Below are 15,604 nucleotides of genomic sequence, written 5' to 3'. Positions count from 1 at the left end.
GTGACGTTTTTTTTTGCAATTTTGGCTCCCTTCCACAGATGTGTTCAGCGGTTTCTACTTCTGATCCACAGAGCCTACAAATCTCACCTGTTAACTTACCCATACGGTACAGTAGATAGTCAAGCTGCCGTGAAAGAGCTCTTATGTCATTGATTCAAAGCTGATTTGGGAGTGCCGGAACAAACGCAATGAGGTAGGCAAGAAAAAATAAGGTCATCTTAATCTGGGTTCCCGGTCATTCGGGAATCGTAGGAAACGAGAAGGCCAATACACTTGCCAGAGAGAGCGCACAAACGCCACTCATCAGCCCAAAACCCTTTTGTGGTATAGGAAAATGCACCTACAAGAAGAAGTTTATGGATAAGGAGACAGCCGAAAGGGAAAAACTCTGGCGGAACTCCCAGGGATGGATCACTCCAAAAAGTTCCTTCGGAACTTTGAAACTGCTAGATTCATAAAATATCTGGATCTTAGTAAGAACCAACTACACTCACTGGCTTTCTCACAGGACATTGTCGCCTGAAGAAGCATCTGTTGAGAATGGGTTTGTCGGACACCGACGAGAGCAGATTCTGTGGGGAGGAGGAAGAAACTCCTATTCACCTGGTTACGGAATGCTATGCCATTGCAAGCCAAAGGAAAGAGTGCTTTGGACAGGATACTATTCTCATTGAAGCCGTCCCAGATATTGGATTTCATCAGATCTCTGGAACTGGAAGGCTATCTGTAAAGGGCGCGATGAGAACAGCTCTGTCAGGGGGCACAATAAGCCTTAAGGTCACAGTGAGCTGTAACTCCTTCTCTCTATATACTATGCTACCCATACTCCCTGTCAGCAGTCCCACCATCACCCAAAGCTCAGCTCGTGACAGGTTCAGCAGTTTTCTGGTGTAGGTCGGTGAAATCATCACGAATTTCTTTGACTGAGTAACTCCAGGAGAGTTTCTCCAGAGGGTTAATCTGTTGTTTAACTCCCATTGTTGGACTGCTGCCTTGTATTGGTACTTTTCAAGCTCACAGAAAGCCTCAGGTCCAGCAGGTATAAACCTTGATGCGCTTTTTGCAAGTTCTTGGCTTTTTAATTTCCTTCAACACCACAATGCCCGGGTACCCACAGTAGAGTCACATTGTTGTCTCTGACCAGTTGCTTTATGGTGTTACGGCACTCCCATGTCAGCAGAGATCTATGGAAGTGTGATTCCGCGTGGCCAGGTGTCCGTGGTGAACCTTTTCGAGGTTCACTTTAAGACACTCCTGAGCGCATACGTAAACCGCCACGCCTTGTATACTTCTTGCCCTTCTTGAACTTCATAGACATCAATTAGATCGAATTAAAGTGAGGAACCTCAACGAGACACCGCGTTGCGACTGAGTTCAACATCCCTCCGCCGGAGAAAATCGAAATGATGCATTTGGAAAGACGCGCATCCAGTTGTAGAAACCGAAAAAGGGACAACAGACAAACAGAAACTCGCACAAAGCCCGATGCAAGTCCGTGCGCTCAATTCCCAATTTACTGCATCGCCGGTTCTCAGGCTCAGGCTCTCAGTCAGTTCTCTTTTCACTTGGCTGCTGAGCGTGCGTCGGGTAGGTACGCAGGCTGTCCCCGTACTAAAACAACGCGCTAGCGGGCGGTGACATTCACGGCCTACTCGAACTAATCTTATCATGCACCCAGTTCAACCACCGCTGATCCTGACGGGACGCTCGTGAATTTTCTGCGGGGACGGTAGTGAGACGTCGGTTTTTCCGGGCTTAAGATGCCCTGCGACTATTTTTTGTTCACTTACGGCTAGTGCAGGGAATCATAGAAAATGTGCCTTTGTTTCAGTGATAGTTGGTGTTCGCCCGGGGTCAAATTATTTTGTCGCGCCGTTTTTGTGTTGTGCGTTGTCGTATCGACGACTTCCGCGCCCGTTAGGATTAAAAGGGAATACATCGACGATCATGTGGTGAGTGATGTCACCTTTTTTCTTGTCCACAGATCGGCATATCAGTGAAAAAGTTATTGGAACTTTTTCGATGTCATTCCAGACAGAGATTTTTCTGCATTTTTGTCAGGCTGTTCGCGCAGCATGCGGTAGCTACTGACCCTCGCGAAGTTAGCCGAGCTACTTCAGGGTTTTGGTCGTTTTGGATTTTTTAGGCTCTGATGCATTTGGCTAGTGGAAAATATTTTCATCTCCGATTGCTATACGCTTTTGCTAGCTTTACGTTGAGCGTGTTTGCACCGCGATTCCTCGAACAAGACCATAATATTTTAACAGTAGATTCTTGAGGTCAAAAGGAACACTTTTTTCCTATACCATTTTTTTCGATTCGGCATTGATAAAAATATATAGCCATTTTAAGTTTTCATGATGAGCTGTGCCACCCCTGTAACATCAACAAAACAAAAGTACCTTCAGAATAACTAGCGAAATCCGTGACACTATACATCAGTGGATCTTTCAAACAGAGTTGTATTCAGCCAAAGAACCCAATTTTTCACATTTCACTGATTTTTGAACACAAATTACCGTAGATTCGGGTGACTTGGGACGGTTGTTGAATTCAACTTGTCATATTTTCAAAACGGTGATCTATTTTTATCTGAAAAAGAGTTTCGAATATGCTTGATGACTCAGACATGATTAGGACATACCATGCTTCAGAATTCGGATATAAATTTTGAAAAAAATAAAATATACTTGTCTCAAGTCACCCACCGAATTGAAAGGCTTGGGATATAAGTTAAAATCTATTGATTTCTCAACTCTCAAACGAAATAGGTGACTTGGGACGGTATATAGTTTTGAAAATCAGAATTTGTGATTATATAGTTGAAATTCGGCAAGGAAATTAAATGATAAACCCTTATTACAGCGAAAGTAAATATATTGCAACTCAAATGTAAAAAAACTAAACAAAACAAGGGAACTTTGATTTCTTTCATTCTTTGGTGATTTCTTTGTGGAAATAACGTAAATAATAATATCCTGCGAAAAATCGGCATATTTCCTGCTGCCAATGCACCTCTTGTACCTATTCGGCATTATCCCAAGTCACCCTATGAAACAACAAAATAAATGAATGAGATCCGTGTTGCCGTTTGATTCGTAAACAACCTTGTTTCATGACATATCTAATGTCCCAATATCTCACGTATCCAGAAAAAAAATTACACATGCACAAAGTGAAACAGATGTACAGGACACTAGAAAGTATAAGGGCCATAAAAAACGCGCTTTTACTCTCCTGAATTCGTTAATTTTTCCTGTCAATTCAAACGCTCTGGTCTCGGCAAACTCAACAGAAATTAATTGTTAAACTAACCGAAAAGACGCTACACAATCTTATAAGTTTGTCCCTTCACTCATAAATGATAAGAAACAAAGAAATCTGCAAGGAGGGTAATTGTCCCAAGTTACAGGACTGTCCCAAGTCACTCGAATATATCGGTACTACAAACTGAGCTTTAAAAAGGACTTGACTTATCCTGTTTGGTCCTCTGTGTTTTAGGGCCGGAGATATTCGTCTCTGTGCTTTGTTCTTGTGAATTTCTGAGTAACACTCCCACGCAAGTATAAAAGCGATAAGTGTCAGTGGACAAGCTCAAATATCCTTATCAAAATGGGACAGGTCGTTAGTACGTTTCCCCCTCGGTTTCACCATAATTGACAGTGCTGTATGTCCAAATTCCTCACTGTTAACTGACTTCGTTTTTCATTTTTTGCGTTTACAATGGAAGGTAGATTTCTTGAGACAAAGAGCTGAGGACACTTTCTATAATAATTGTTAGGATTTTCAGAGTCATCCTAGCTTGGACCTATTTTATAAACCAACTTGCTGGAAAAAGGTGAGTGTAGTTTAGTATACATCCAAGTATGACATCACATCATGGGGTGAGCAAAACATAATTCTCCTCAGATCGCTTATCAGAAGTGCAAATCCACGGATCTAGCACTCAATACGAGACTCAATAACCTTGAAGGCCTCAACTGAAATGGATCAATAACTGCCTTTCTTGACCTGAGTTTAATGAGCAATGCTTTTCTGGGAAAGAGGAAGTCAAGGTTACCCTTAGAGAACACCTCTAAAAAACCTGGGATTCAAATTCGAAGAAGGATTACCTAAAGGCGAAGGCTCCTTCTGTTAATAAAGCGTCAGCACCGAGGTCAGCATCCTTGACGTCTATATACAGACGTCAGTGAACTGCATATTTTCGCATCAATTACCAACTGGACAGAACTATTCACAAAGCCAGTGAATACATTTTTGAAACCTAGTACAGTAAAGACACTCTCAGACTAGCTCTCAGGTCTTTCTATCCTTCAAATAATAATACGAGGTGAACACATTAATTAGATGACCTTAATCTGAAGTCTCGTCTGAAATAATTGGGTAGGTAAGTGGTGTGGCCAAATACTCTTTCGGCTGGCATAGGAACCATTGAAATAGCGAGTATTTATCCGAACTTTGTTTTGGCAAAGACCAAAGACCAAGAGACCAGTTTCCAGTGGAGATGATTGGGTCACTGATGAAAGGTCACTAATCTTGCTGGTCTGAGCACTGACTCAGCTTTGACTGTGTCAGCCTTGAAAAATTATCAATTATATTTTACGTAGAGCTATTTGCTGTAGTAGTTGCTATAGAGTTTCATGTCTCCTTGAGAGAAACTAGTCAGGGTTGCGTTCACAAACTTAATCTGAAGTAAGCACAACTAAAGCGTTCACAAAAGAACTGCCTTCCTCGGAGTATGCTTTGTTTGTTCATATTTTACTCTCGGAGCAAGTTTGTGAACGCAAACGTAGGAGTCGATTTTATTGTTGATGTTCAGATTCAACATCTCCCAATCTGGGAAAGACAATAGACTGGAACACATATGTTTGCCAGGTCACTCTGGCAAAAGTGGCACTTTATTATTGAAAAGCAGGTGAAGATTTGGCACTGGTTATTGAAGCTTCCAATTACCTAGTGAAGAATACAAACAACTAGCAAATTCTCGAGATTACGAGATTACTGACAAAACTAGAATGAGCTCTTATAATGCCACAAAATTACTGGTTGTGTCATTTGAGATGGGAAAGTAATATTCTGTTTCTGATAACTGGATTTTGCTCTTTTAAAATAATATTTTTGTTTGCGAAAAATGTCCAAAACCACAAACTTTCAGCTCAATATTGAAGCTTGATCTCCTAAAACTGTTGGTCTACAATCTACATTAATCAGCCTGTTGTGGATTTCCAAATCTCTAAATGTTAACTAGAACTCTAGGACAGAAGCAATCAAGAGGAAAGTATTTTGAATAGAAGGATATTTTTTCCGCTCCATTACTACTTGACTGATGCAGTTTGCTTGTCTCTTCCAAGTATGAAGTATGTCATATTCCAGGAGATTTATCCCTCCTAGAATGTGTTATTTTTATAAAACTAGTTATAAAAATAGAATGATACATGGACACATCGCATTGCTTTGTTAGGTCAGCAGTTCTCTTTCAATGTACGCTGACATTTTGGCAGTTCAAAAATGAGCACGTTTTCACGTCTAAACAAAGCTAATAAACATTAGTTATTTTTAGATTGCATCATACATCTGGAAATTTCAATGAGTGTGAAAAATATACTGACAACATTAAAACTGTTACAAACAGAAGTTTTTTGGCAATATAATACGAATCTATATTTGAAGCATGATACTAAACAATGTCAACCTTCTATACACAAAAGGCAAACAATTTTTTTTTGAATATTCATAAAAATAATTGCTGAATTTTCAAAATGATACCTTGCTTAGGGGGTGATTTTCCCTAGGGTGATTCATATAATCACTGATAAACTCTTCAATAATACATGAAACGTTGCATATTTGAAATTACCTGTTCGGGCATTTTCCTACAAAGTAGTAAACAAGATATGAATATTGTGCGTTACATTTTACCTTGTCTGTACTGTATTCATTGAAATACTATCTTCAGGTTCATGGTGAAATAGCGGTTTTCAAAAAACTGTGTTTGACCTGCAAGCTCTGCATCTGTGAAATCAACGATCGAACTTCAATTACGTAAATACAGGGAAAGATCAACTACCATTCAATCCAGTTCCTTCAGACTTCTAGTTCATCAGGAATTATCAACTGTGACGTTTCTTGAGGCAATGTTGATTTGCCATATTTGTAAGCGAAGCATCTTGTTCATTGTGTTCGCATGAAGGATCAAGAAACTTTGAAACCGCAAAAGAATGAAAACCACCTGTCAATCTACAGTGTGGGTATCTATACTTCATTCAACCTTATTTTAGCAGTCGGTTGGCCATGGAAATTTGACACATTTCACTCTGTATAGTACGAAAATGTGGGGTTATGAAGCTTGTCAAAACATTTTTGGGTTTTAAATCAACGCTATGTTGCCCGTTCTACGTAAAAGTTTCTGTTATTACGTATTTTATCACAATGTCGAATCTCTTCGGAAAAATATGTGACGAACATAATTGAAGTTTATACAAACTGATTGAAGGCATACCAAATCCAGTTATTTGCATGGAAAATACAAGAGATCAGTATAATATCATAATATGCACTCGCTTGAGGAGAGTTAATGTTCGTTATCTTCTTTGGCTTACATCATTTGTAGATTTCAAAAATATTAACCCGAAGATGAAATGCATATGATGCAGTGGTTGGAAATGGGTATTTCCCGAAGGAATTAACAGATAATTACATGAATGTTAAATTCTTCAACAAAAATCATCTTGCATCAATATAAGTAAAAGGAGTTGAAGGAAGTTTCAAGTTAAGATGCAACTTCACCGTTGAACAAAAATTTCACATGAATAAACAAGTAACAAGGCTATTTGCGCGTATTCGTGGCTATTCATTTTAATATATTGATGTAATTATAATAATTAGGTATAATATTTATTATTACCTTAAGACATGTACATTGTATAGGACAAGTCAAATGAAAAATAGAAAAATCCATTTTAGGGAACTTATTCTCCGATGACATTTATCAAAAATCCTGTAGTAAACTTTTCGCATTACTTCACATAGATAACCTATAGATGCGCAACTCTCTGTCTGAATTTGTTCCTTATAGAGCGACATCTATCGAGTTTTTTCCTTTTTCGCCGGCATGATTTTGGCAGCATTGCTACCAGAATTACAGATGCCTACTGAACTGCCAACGCATTTGGTTTAAATTTCAATACATCAAGATTGAAATTTCGGTCGCGTACCATCACAAATTTATGCCGAAAAAAATGTAATTTCCGACATAAATTAGTAATGATGCGCAGAAGATTTGAAACTGGCGAAAAAAATTTCAGTTTGTAGATTTGGTAACATCTGATTGGAAAAATTAATCTATAGGAATAAAAGAAGACAATACCTCCTCATATTGTGCTTGAAACCCCTCAACATCTACTTGCCCCCTGAGTTCTTCCCTAATTTTGAATTGAGTTATTAAAAGGAGTTATTTTGGCGAGGATATTTAGAGTTGAGCGATGAAAAATAGTATTGAATGTTCAGGAAGGTCTCACCGATTTTGTGTTGGCTTCATTTAGCCTGAATTACTTCCAAGCAATCCGAACATTTATTATAATATCATTCATCGTTTTTCTGGCTAAATATCCCGCCACATACGGTTTCCTCGAATCATTTTTTATATTTTTACGTCAAAAGTTTTGACTTCCATCAAAGAGGAAACTTTCCTCTTTGCTTCCACCACATTGTTGTTGTTTTTATTCTTTTTCTTCTTTCTCAATCAAAGTTGCTGCTATTAAATAGATATTCGTGAAGAAATCTACTCTAAAATATCTATTCGTCGATAGTTAAAAGGAAAAAACTCGATAGATGGCACTACTTCTGCCCGAACAAAATCATTTCAAGGGAGTTAACCCCCCCTGTTACTTCACTCAAACATAAAATTCTCAAATGCCACCACTTTTTTGGGTCTCCCAATAGAAGGAAATTCTTTGTCATACTCTTCATTCACAATCTTTCTGATTGTGGAAATATTCAGCTGAAATATAAGTCTTTTAGATTCAGATGAAACATTATATAAATTCTCTTACATTGAATATTTTCGCTATCGTCTGACGTATTGTGGATTTTAGAATATCAGGGTATAACTATTTGAATGAGCGGACCTGAATTCTAAATAGCACTTCCTGAAACCCTGTCTCTTTTTTCAATCACTTTCGGCATTTTCGAATTTTCGTAATAAAAATTGATATTAGTTGTGGCAACGGCGTTATGACATTAACGACATTTCATGAGTGCCAACCTAACTTCGTTCTAGTTACAAAAACTTGAGAAAATTATTTCATGGCCAACCGACTGCTAAAATAAATTTGAATGAAGTATAACTTGGAATAAATTCAGTAAATCGAAGACAATTTTTGTAGAGGTCGAGTAGATTTATACGGGGTGACTCTTTGACTCGTACAAATATTTTAGCAGTAGACTCATTAGGAAAACTTGAAATGGCTATATATTTTTATCAGGGCCTAATCGGAAAAAATGAAATAGGAAAAAAGTGTTTCTTTTGACCTCAAAAATCTACTGTTAAAATATTTGTACAAGCCAAAGACTCACTCTGAATAAGAAAATGTTTTGAAATCTTAGGATGCTGATAAAAAAAAAGATACTCTGTTCCTGGATACTTTTCTTACTACTGCATGTTGGTTGGTATTGAAATATTGATATTACTGTGTGTCTTACTATCACTTAGCATGTTGAATGTTAATTGAAAAGGATACCCATTTCAAAGTAATAACGAAAAACAAGGTTGAGTGCAAACAATGCATACTTGATACTGTTCCATTTCATGTCTACCTAAGATCGTGTCCAAGTCAATAGTTCAAAGACTGAAAGAGTATAAATAAGAGGATTAAATCAACATTTTGTAATCCCTACACGGCAGGAAACTTCTCATATCGAAGGCCATCTTCGTAAGAAAGCAATTGCTTTCTATAATCGTGTTTCTAAGAAAGGATCTGAATATCTATTTAATAATCATTTGACAGTGACAAGAACACTCCCTTCCGTGTTTCTTTTCAATACAACCACCTATCTAGCAGGGTCATCTTCTGAAAGCAGAATATTTCGAGATATTTATAGTCCATAAGTTCTTTTCATTATTTCTGATAATGACTTTTAATAACAACATCGCTTTTATAGTAAAGAAGAATATTTCAGTTATAATTTTACTTGAATTCTTAGCCTTACTAAATTCTTTCATATATATAGTCGAGTATATAGTGGTAACTTTCATTTTTTTTTAATACACAGCGAAAAAAAATTAACGCACATTCTGAAAATCTCAATTTTAATGAAAGTTTACTCTACATTGACTTTATAACTTATTTTTTATGTTCTCTCGGGAAGGTTTCAAACGAAACAAGACACATTAAATGGAAGAAAAATTCAGGATTTCACCGAATCTTATGTGAAAGAAGAGAAATGAACAATGTTCAAAATACTGAAATGCTGATAAGTGATTTAATACTTGGTATTTCCACCCCTTGCGTTAATTACAGCTCGGCAACGACGGTTCATACTCAAAATGAGTGATGTTCTGATCTAACCCTTCCCAGATTTCTCCGTGTTGGATTCCTAAGTCATTAAGAGTAGCTGGATGATTTTCTGAACTTCTCAGCCTTCTATTGAGGTTGTCCCAAACCTGCTCAATCAGATTGAGATCTGGACTTCTTGCTGGCCATTCCATTCGAGAGACTTCAACCTCTTCACGGTACTCCTGAACGATGCGCGCACGATGGGGTCTGGCATTATCGTCCATAAAAATGGAATTTTCACCAATGTATGGGGCAAATGGCACTACATGCTCTTCAAGAATGTTCCTTATATACTTATCAGCATTCATAGCTCCATTATCAACGACCACTAGGTCTGTGCGAGCAGTCAAAGATATTCCACCTCATACCATAATCGATCCTCCCCCAGTAGTATTCAGGAAATTGCACTGAGCATATCTTTCATGTGGACGTCTGTATCCAAGTAAACGTCGATCACAATGGTAGAGGCAGAATCTAGACTCATCTGTGAAGAGAACTCTTTCCCAATCAGCCTCTTCCCAATGGATATGCTCTCTCGCAAAATCCAAACGCGCCCTTCGATGAGCTGGGGTAAGAGCTGGGCCTCTTGCCGCGACACGAGGCCTCAAATCATATTCTCTGAGGCGATTTCTTATTGTCTGAGTGCTAATTTGCACCTCATGAGTTTGCTCAAGCTGAATTTGAAGGGGCGAGCGGTTGCAAACCGTTGTCTCAACGAAGAAACTCTCAAGTAACGTTCTTGAATGGCAGTTGTTACCAGTGGTCTACCCTGTCCTGGTCTTCGGACATTCATACCTGTCTCCCTGAATCGCTGCAACATTCTGGACACACTTGTATGGGAAACTCCAAACCTTTCTGCAATTCTTGTGTATGTCCACCCTTCTTCTCGCAAAACTACCGCTTGGGCACATTCCTCTTGGGTCAAATTGCGTGTTTCGCGTTGCATAGCGATCGAGTGTAGAAAATCAAACGAAAGAAAAACTATCGATCACTAGAATTGATTTTTTATTCCTGCTGGGGAAAAAACATCTGTATTGAAGAAAACCGTTGGAAGTGGATAACATATGCATGCATAATTCTGATAAAAATAATTATCATTGAGAACACCTTCAGTTGTAGAATAAATTTGAGATTTCCATAATGTGCGTTCATTTTTTGCGCAGTGTATAAACTCCATGTTATTTTTACAAATTGGAGTCCCATATTATTTTATGATTCAAAATATATAATATATGTCGTATCTCTAATTGTTCTTCCAATAAAAAACTCAAAAACAAGTTCTGTCAAGTTGGCAGGTCATTTTCATTGATAATATGATAATGAACTTTATGCTCCTATGTTGTGTCAGGTTATGAGAGATTTTGGAGATCACTGTCATTCCGGATATTCGAGAAGAATCTCGGAAATGAGGAAATTATTAGAATTTCCATGACTACTTCAATCTATCTATACTAGTTCTGGAACAGCCTTATTTGTGAAGGTGTTCGAAAAGGCGTTGGCAATAGTATTTAAATTATCTATTAGTTGAAAAAGTTTCGGAACATGTTCAGTTGAATCCAGGTTGATAAAATTTCCTGAAAGTCTCATTCCGTATAAGGAAATTTTTCATCCTTTCAAATATCTGGAATGAAAGTGATCTCCAAAATCTCTCATATTAGTAATAATGATAAGGTTTATTTTTTGGAATTTACAAGGTTGTTACAATTTTAAAATCTGAATAATAAACCTAAAGAAATCCAGTAAAGGCAAAGCCTGTGTCATTCAATACCTGACACAATTTAGAAGCACAGTTCATTATCATATTATCAATGAAATGACCTGCCAACTAGACCGAACTAGTTTTTGAGTTGTTTTATTGAAAGAACAATCAGAGACACGATTTATGTATATTCTGAAACAGAAAAAAATATGGGACTGGAATATGTAAGAATAACACAAGGTTTATATTTAAAAAAAAATAAAAGTTAGCACTATATCACTGAAGTGGCGGACTGAAAAAATCTTTGAGGCACCAGTACGAAGAGCCGAAAAGTTAGTTTTCCCTTATAACTTAAAAACAAAAGGAGATAGAGCGATGCGGTTTTGGCCATTAAAAATCTTAGGCAAATTAGTTTTTGGGTGATACATAATTTATAAATTGAACAATTCCATTTGGGACTATGAAAATTGAGATATTTCGGAAAATGATTTGAGTACTAAGATTTCGGAAATAACAGATATTGAAGAGAAGTTCGCAAAGTTTGTGAACCTATATCTAAAGCTAGGTCTAAAACTGTCCTTTTTCCTATTCCCCTGTTATTCTGCGATTACGAGATCGATAGTGAAAGTGGAATTTATTCCGCTGACATACATTATTCCACTTATGGTACCCCAGATATAATTATCAACAATTCGAAACCAATTCTCGTATAGCTTAATCAATAATTTCGCAAGAGTTCAAATCGAACTCATTCTGTTTCTATTCCCCTATGCAAATTCGAGAACGGTATTGAAATTCCATGTGGTCCGGAAGTGATTCCGTATGATTCACTCTCCACAGGTCGGACGTACGAAGGTGTGTTCACGTTTTGTTTGTGTGTGCCGTATATAGCTTCGATCCCAGTCTTGCCCACCCTAAATTTAGCGTGTGTTCATCTACCCCTCTCATTATTTTATTTGCTCATTTGGTTATAATGTGGGGTTAGGAGTGTGCGTAGCCGATCTGCTGGCCCAAATGACATGGTCTCGTATTTCGTTCAATAATGAAGTAGGGATTATAAAAAAAATTCTTATTTGTTGTACAGGGGGTCCCATTTTTGTAGGTTTCGAGAGGTCTCGGTTATTATTTTATCCTTACTAATACTAATATTATAAATGTGAAAGTTCGCGTGTTTGTTAGTTTGTTTGTTTTGTTTGTATGTTTTTCTGTCCATAACACCCCCATTAAACTGGCAGAACCACTTTTAAATTTTGTTTTTTTTGCGGCCATAATTTTAGAGTAATTTATTACCCCAATTTAAAATTTCTTACTGCCCAAAATTTGGAGAAATTGAGGGTTCTGCTAGCTTAAGTTTAAGCTAGCTAGCTTAAGCTAGTTTTTTTTAACTCATTCTACAGAAATCCGTAGTAGGTTCAAATGAGAGCCTAAAATTGTGATATTGTCAGATTCTTGCTTAATGTTCCATTAGCTTCTGGGTTCTGCTAGAACGTTTAGCTAGCAGAACCCCCAATATCTTCAAAAATTGGGGAGAAAAATTTTTAATTGAGGTAATAAATTAGCCTAAAATTTGCCTAAAATTATGGCCGCAAAAAACTCCAAATTTTAAAAGTGGTTCTGCTAGATAAATAGGGGTTTCCATAACTCTGGAACCAGATGTCCAATTTTGATGGGAGTTTCAATATAATATAGAGAATTCATTCGAGTAGGTTTTTGTGTGAAATTCATTTCCTCGTTCATTTCTATGTAATGATGAAATGAAGAAAAATATCGATTATTATGGTCGACGCTGAGTAAACTATAAGATATAGAGAACAATGATCAAGAACAATTTTGTTGAGCTTAAAAAGTTCTCCACGAGATTAAATAACGTAGAAAACAGTACACTGACGGTTTATTCACCTATCGTCAAGAGGGTTTTCATAAGGTTTGAATTTTCTCAAATTTTGATTGAGAATACCTACTTACCCCTAAGACCCAGGTATAAGAAAAATTTCTGAAATATTTATTTATTCTGTTTTCTATGACATATTTTTAATAATATCCGGGCTTCCTAAGGAGATAAAATTTTCTTTTTCTAGTTCAAATGAAAAATATTGACGAACTGTACACTTCCTTTATTTCAAAAATATACCATTATTATCAGTTCATCGAATTTTTGTGTATACAGGGTGAGTCTTTGACTCGTACAAATATTTTAACAGTAGATTCTTGAGGTCAAAAGAAACTCTTTTTTCCTTCAACATTTTTTCCGAATCGGCTCGGTTTAAAAGATACAGGCTGTTGAAAACCATAAAAAAAATTATTTTCAGTTCTATCTCACAAACGGTTTTATCGAATGAATGAATTTCAGAATATAGTTGTTCATTTATTTGATGAATCTTTTTCGAACACAAAATATCACCCACGTCTTCCAGTTTTCTCATTATGACCCTCGTTATGACCATTACGTACCATAAAAATACCAAAAATTCAAAGAACCCAACTCTTGAAACTAAGTTGGACGCTGTCTAATGAATATTTGAAGTATTCTTCATATTTTCTCGTATTAAATGCCATTTTCGAGTAATTTTATGTTTATCAGGGCTGAATCGGAAAAAATGGTATAGGAAAAAAAAATGTTTCTTTCGACCTCAAGAATTTACTGTTGAAATATTTGTATGAGTCATAGACTCACCCGGTATAAAGGGTCAATGTTTTCAAATAGTGGAATTCGTGACTAGGATATAAAACATTAAATACCACGTAACGCATTATTTGGACCATCATTATGTACAGGGCGGGCAAAATTCGTTGTCTACTGAGGGGATCTCGGGAACTATAAAAGAAGAAGAAGGATGACACACTCTTTTTCAGAGGAACAATGAATGGTGAAAACCTTGACCTCCTACGATTCTTCGTTTTTGAGTTATTAGCAAAAAATGAGATTTTGACGATTTCGAAAAGTTCTCATAACTTTTTTGTCTTTGAAGTTACAGATCTGAACTTGAACTTTCTACAGGTACTTTTCTACGTAGAATCCACTGACGAGCTCAAAATATTTTTTTATTTTGAATCATCAGGCGAATTTTCGTTTTTTTAAAGGGAAGCTTTTATTGAATTTGTAATTTTGGAATTGTAAGAAAATTTTTTGTCAGTAGATTCTACGTATAAAAGTGCCTAAGAAGGTTCGAGTTTCAGTTCTGTAACTTCAAAGACAAAGAAGTTATGAGAATATTTCGAAATCGTCAATTTCTCATTTTTTTGCTAATTACTCAAAAACGAAGAATCGTAGGAGGCTACGTTCTTCACCTATCTTTGTTTCTCTGAAAAAGAGCTAGGAAATGTGTCATCCGTTTTCTTCTAGCTCTTATAGTTCTCGAGATCCCCTCAGTATACAACGAATTTTGCCCTCCTTGCATACTAGAGGTCTTCCTGTGGAACTGCAAGAGCATCTACCTCAAATCAGAGATGTTTCCTATGAGTAACCATATATTTCACCACAAAGTTTGACGCACGAATCCGGTTCCTTCAATCGATATTCACCTATGGGTCATAAATAATTTGCAGGCAATTTCCTGTTGATCCGTTACTTTCAGGAATAGATCGATGAATACTTGAATCGTTTTTGTTGAGGTCTCCGTTTAAGTTGAATTCTTACCCACTAAATTAATATCGAACTTTATATGATGAGCCTCACAGTTGGTCGCGCTTATGCCTGCCAAACACCAAGCGAAATAGCTTCAAATCCTCCAACAACTCTATACAGGGTGTTCCTAAATTTGAGGTACAAAGGAAACAGAGGAGAATCCTCAAGAAATTTCAAGAAAAAATTCTTTTCGAGATACTGGGTGTCAAAGTTATTTTCTTATATTACCTACACTTTACAAGATATTCAACACAAACGTTCAATTTGATGTGTCGAAACTAACAATGAATTCATTCACCACAGCTTACTTACTGAATTCTTATAACAATTTGGATTTTTCTGAGGATTTCGAGAATTCTCTCGTTCAACTTTTTTTTTCTCGAAATCGGTAGCAGATACGACAAAACTACAAGAGACCATAAAGTTTAGTATAACAACAAAGATACTTTTTACTTTTTTTCAAATTCACAGTGGCTCAACACGAAAAAATTCTGGGGGAGAACAGGGGACAGTGTTCCAGAAAAAATATCACCCTGTAGATATGCAATCGAAATTGGCACGTCACATGTTGTAAACTTTCAATTGTAATATCTATGCCCAATTTCAGGTGAATATCTTGTGAAGTTTAGACACAATGAGAAAAAAACTTTCAAACTTTAACACCCTGTATAATTTTAGAGGTTGATATTTCGTACTTGAACGTAACGCCCCAGCTTCTATTGAATT

General features: G+C 36.8%; 1 protein-coding gene across 1 annotated transcript in view; it reads left to right on the top strand.

Annotated features, from left to right (window-relative positions):
- The first annotated feature begins 1,506 nt into the window (after positions 1 to 1,506).
- LOC123316842 (matrix metalloproteinase-2-like) overlaps positions 1,507 to 15,604 on the top strand; it is a 141,657-nt gene continuing 127,559 nt past the window's right edge. The window contains exon 1 of the mRNA XM_044903095.1: positions 1,507 to 1,952. Within this exon, the coding sequence (XP_044759030.1) occupies positions 1,815 to 1,952 (138 nt within the window). The 5' untranslated portion in view covers positions 1,507 to 1,814. The remainder of the gene's footprint in view (positions 1,953 to 15,604) is intronic.

The sequence above is a fragment of the Coccinella septempunctata genome, chromosome 7 (assembly GCF_907165205.1).
Source record: "Coccinella septempunctata chromosome 7, icCocSept1.1, whole genome shotgun sequence".
Classification (NCBI taxonomy): domain Eukaryota; kingdom Metazoa; phylum Arthropoda; class Insecta; order Coleoptera; family Coccinellidae; genus Coccinella; species Coccinella septempunctata.
This window is presented reverse-complemented; position numbering and strand designations above follow the sequence as displayed.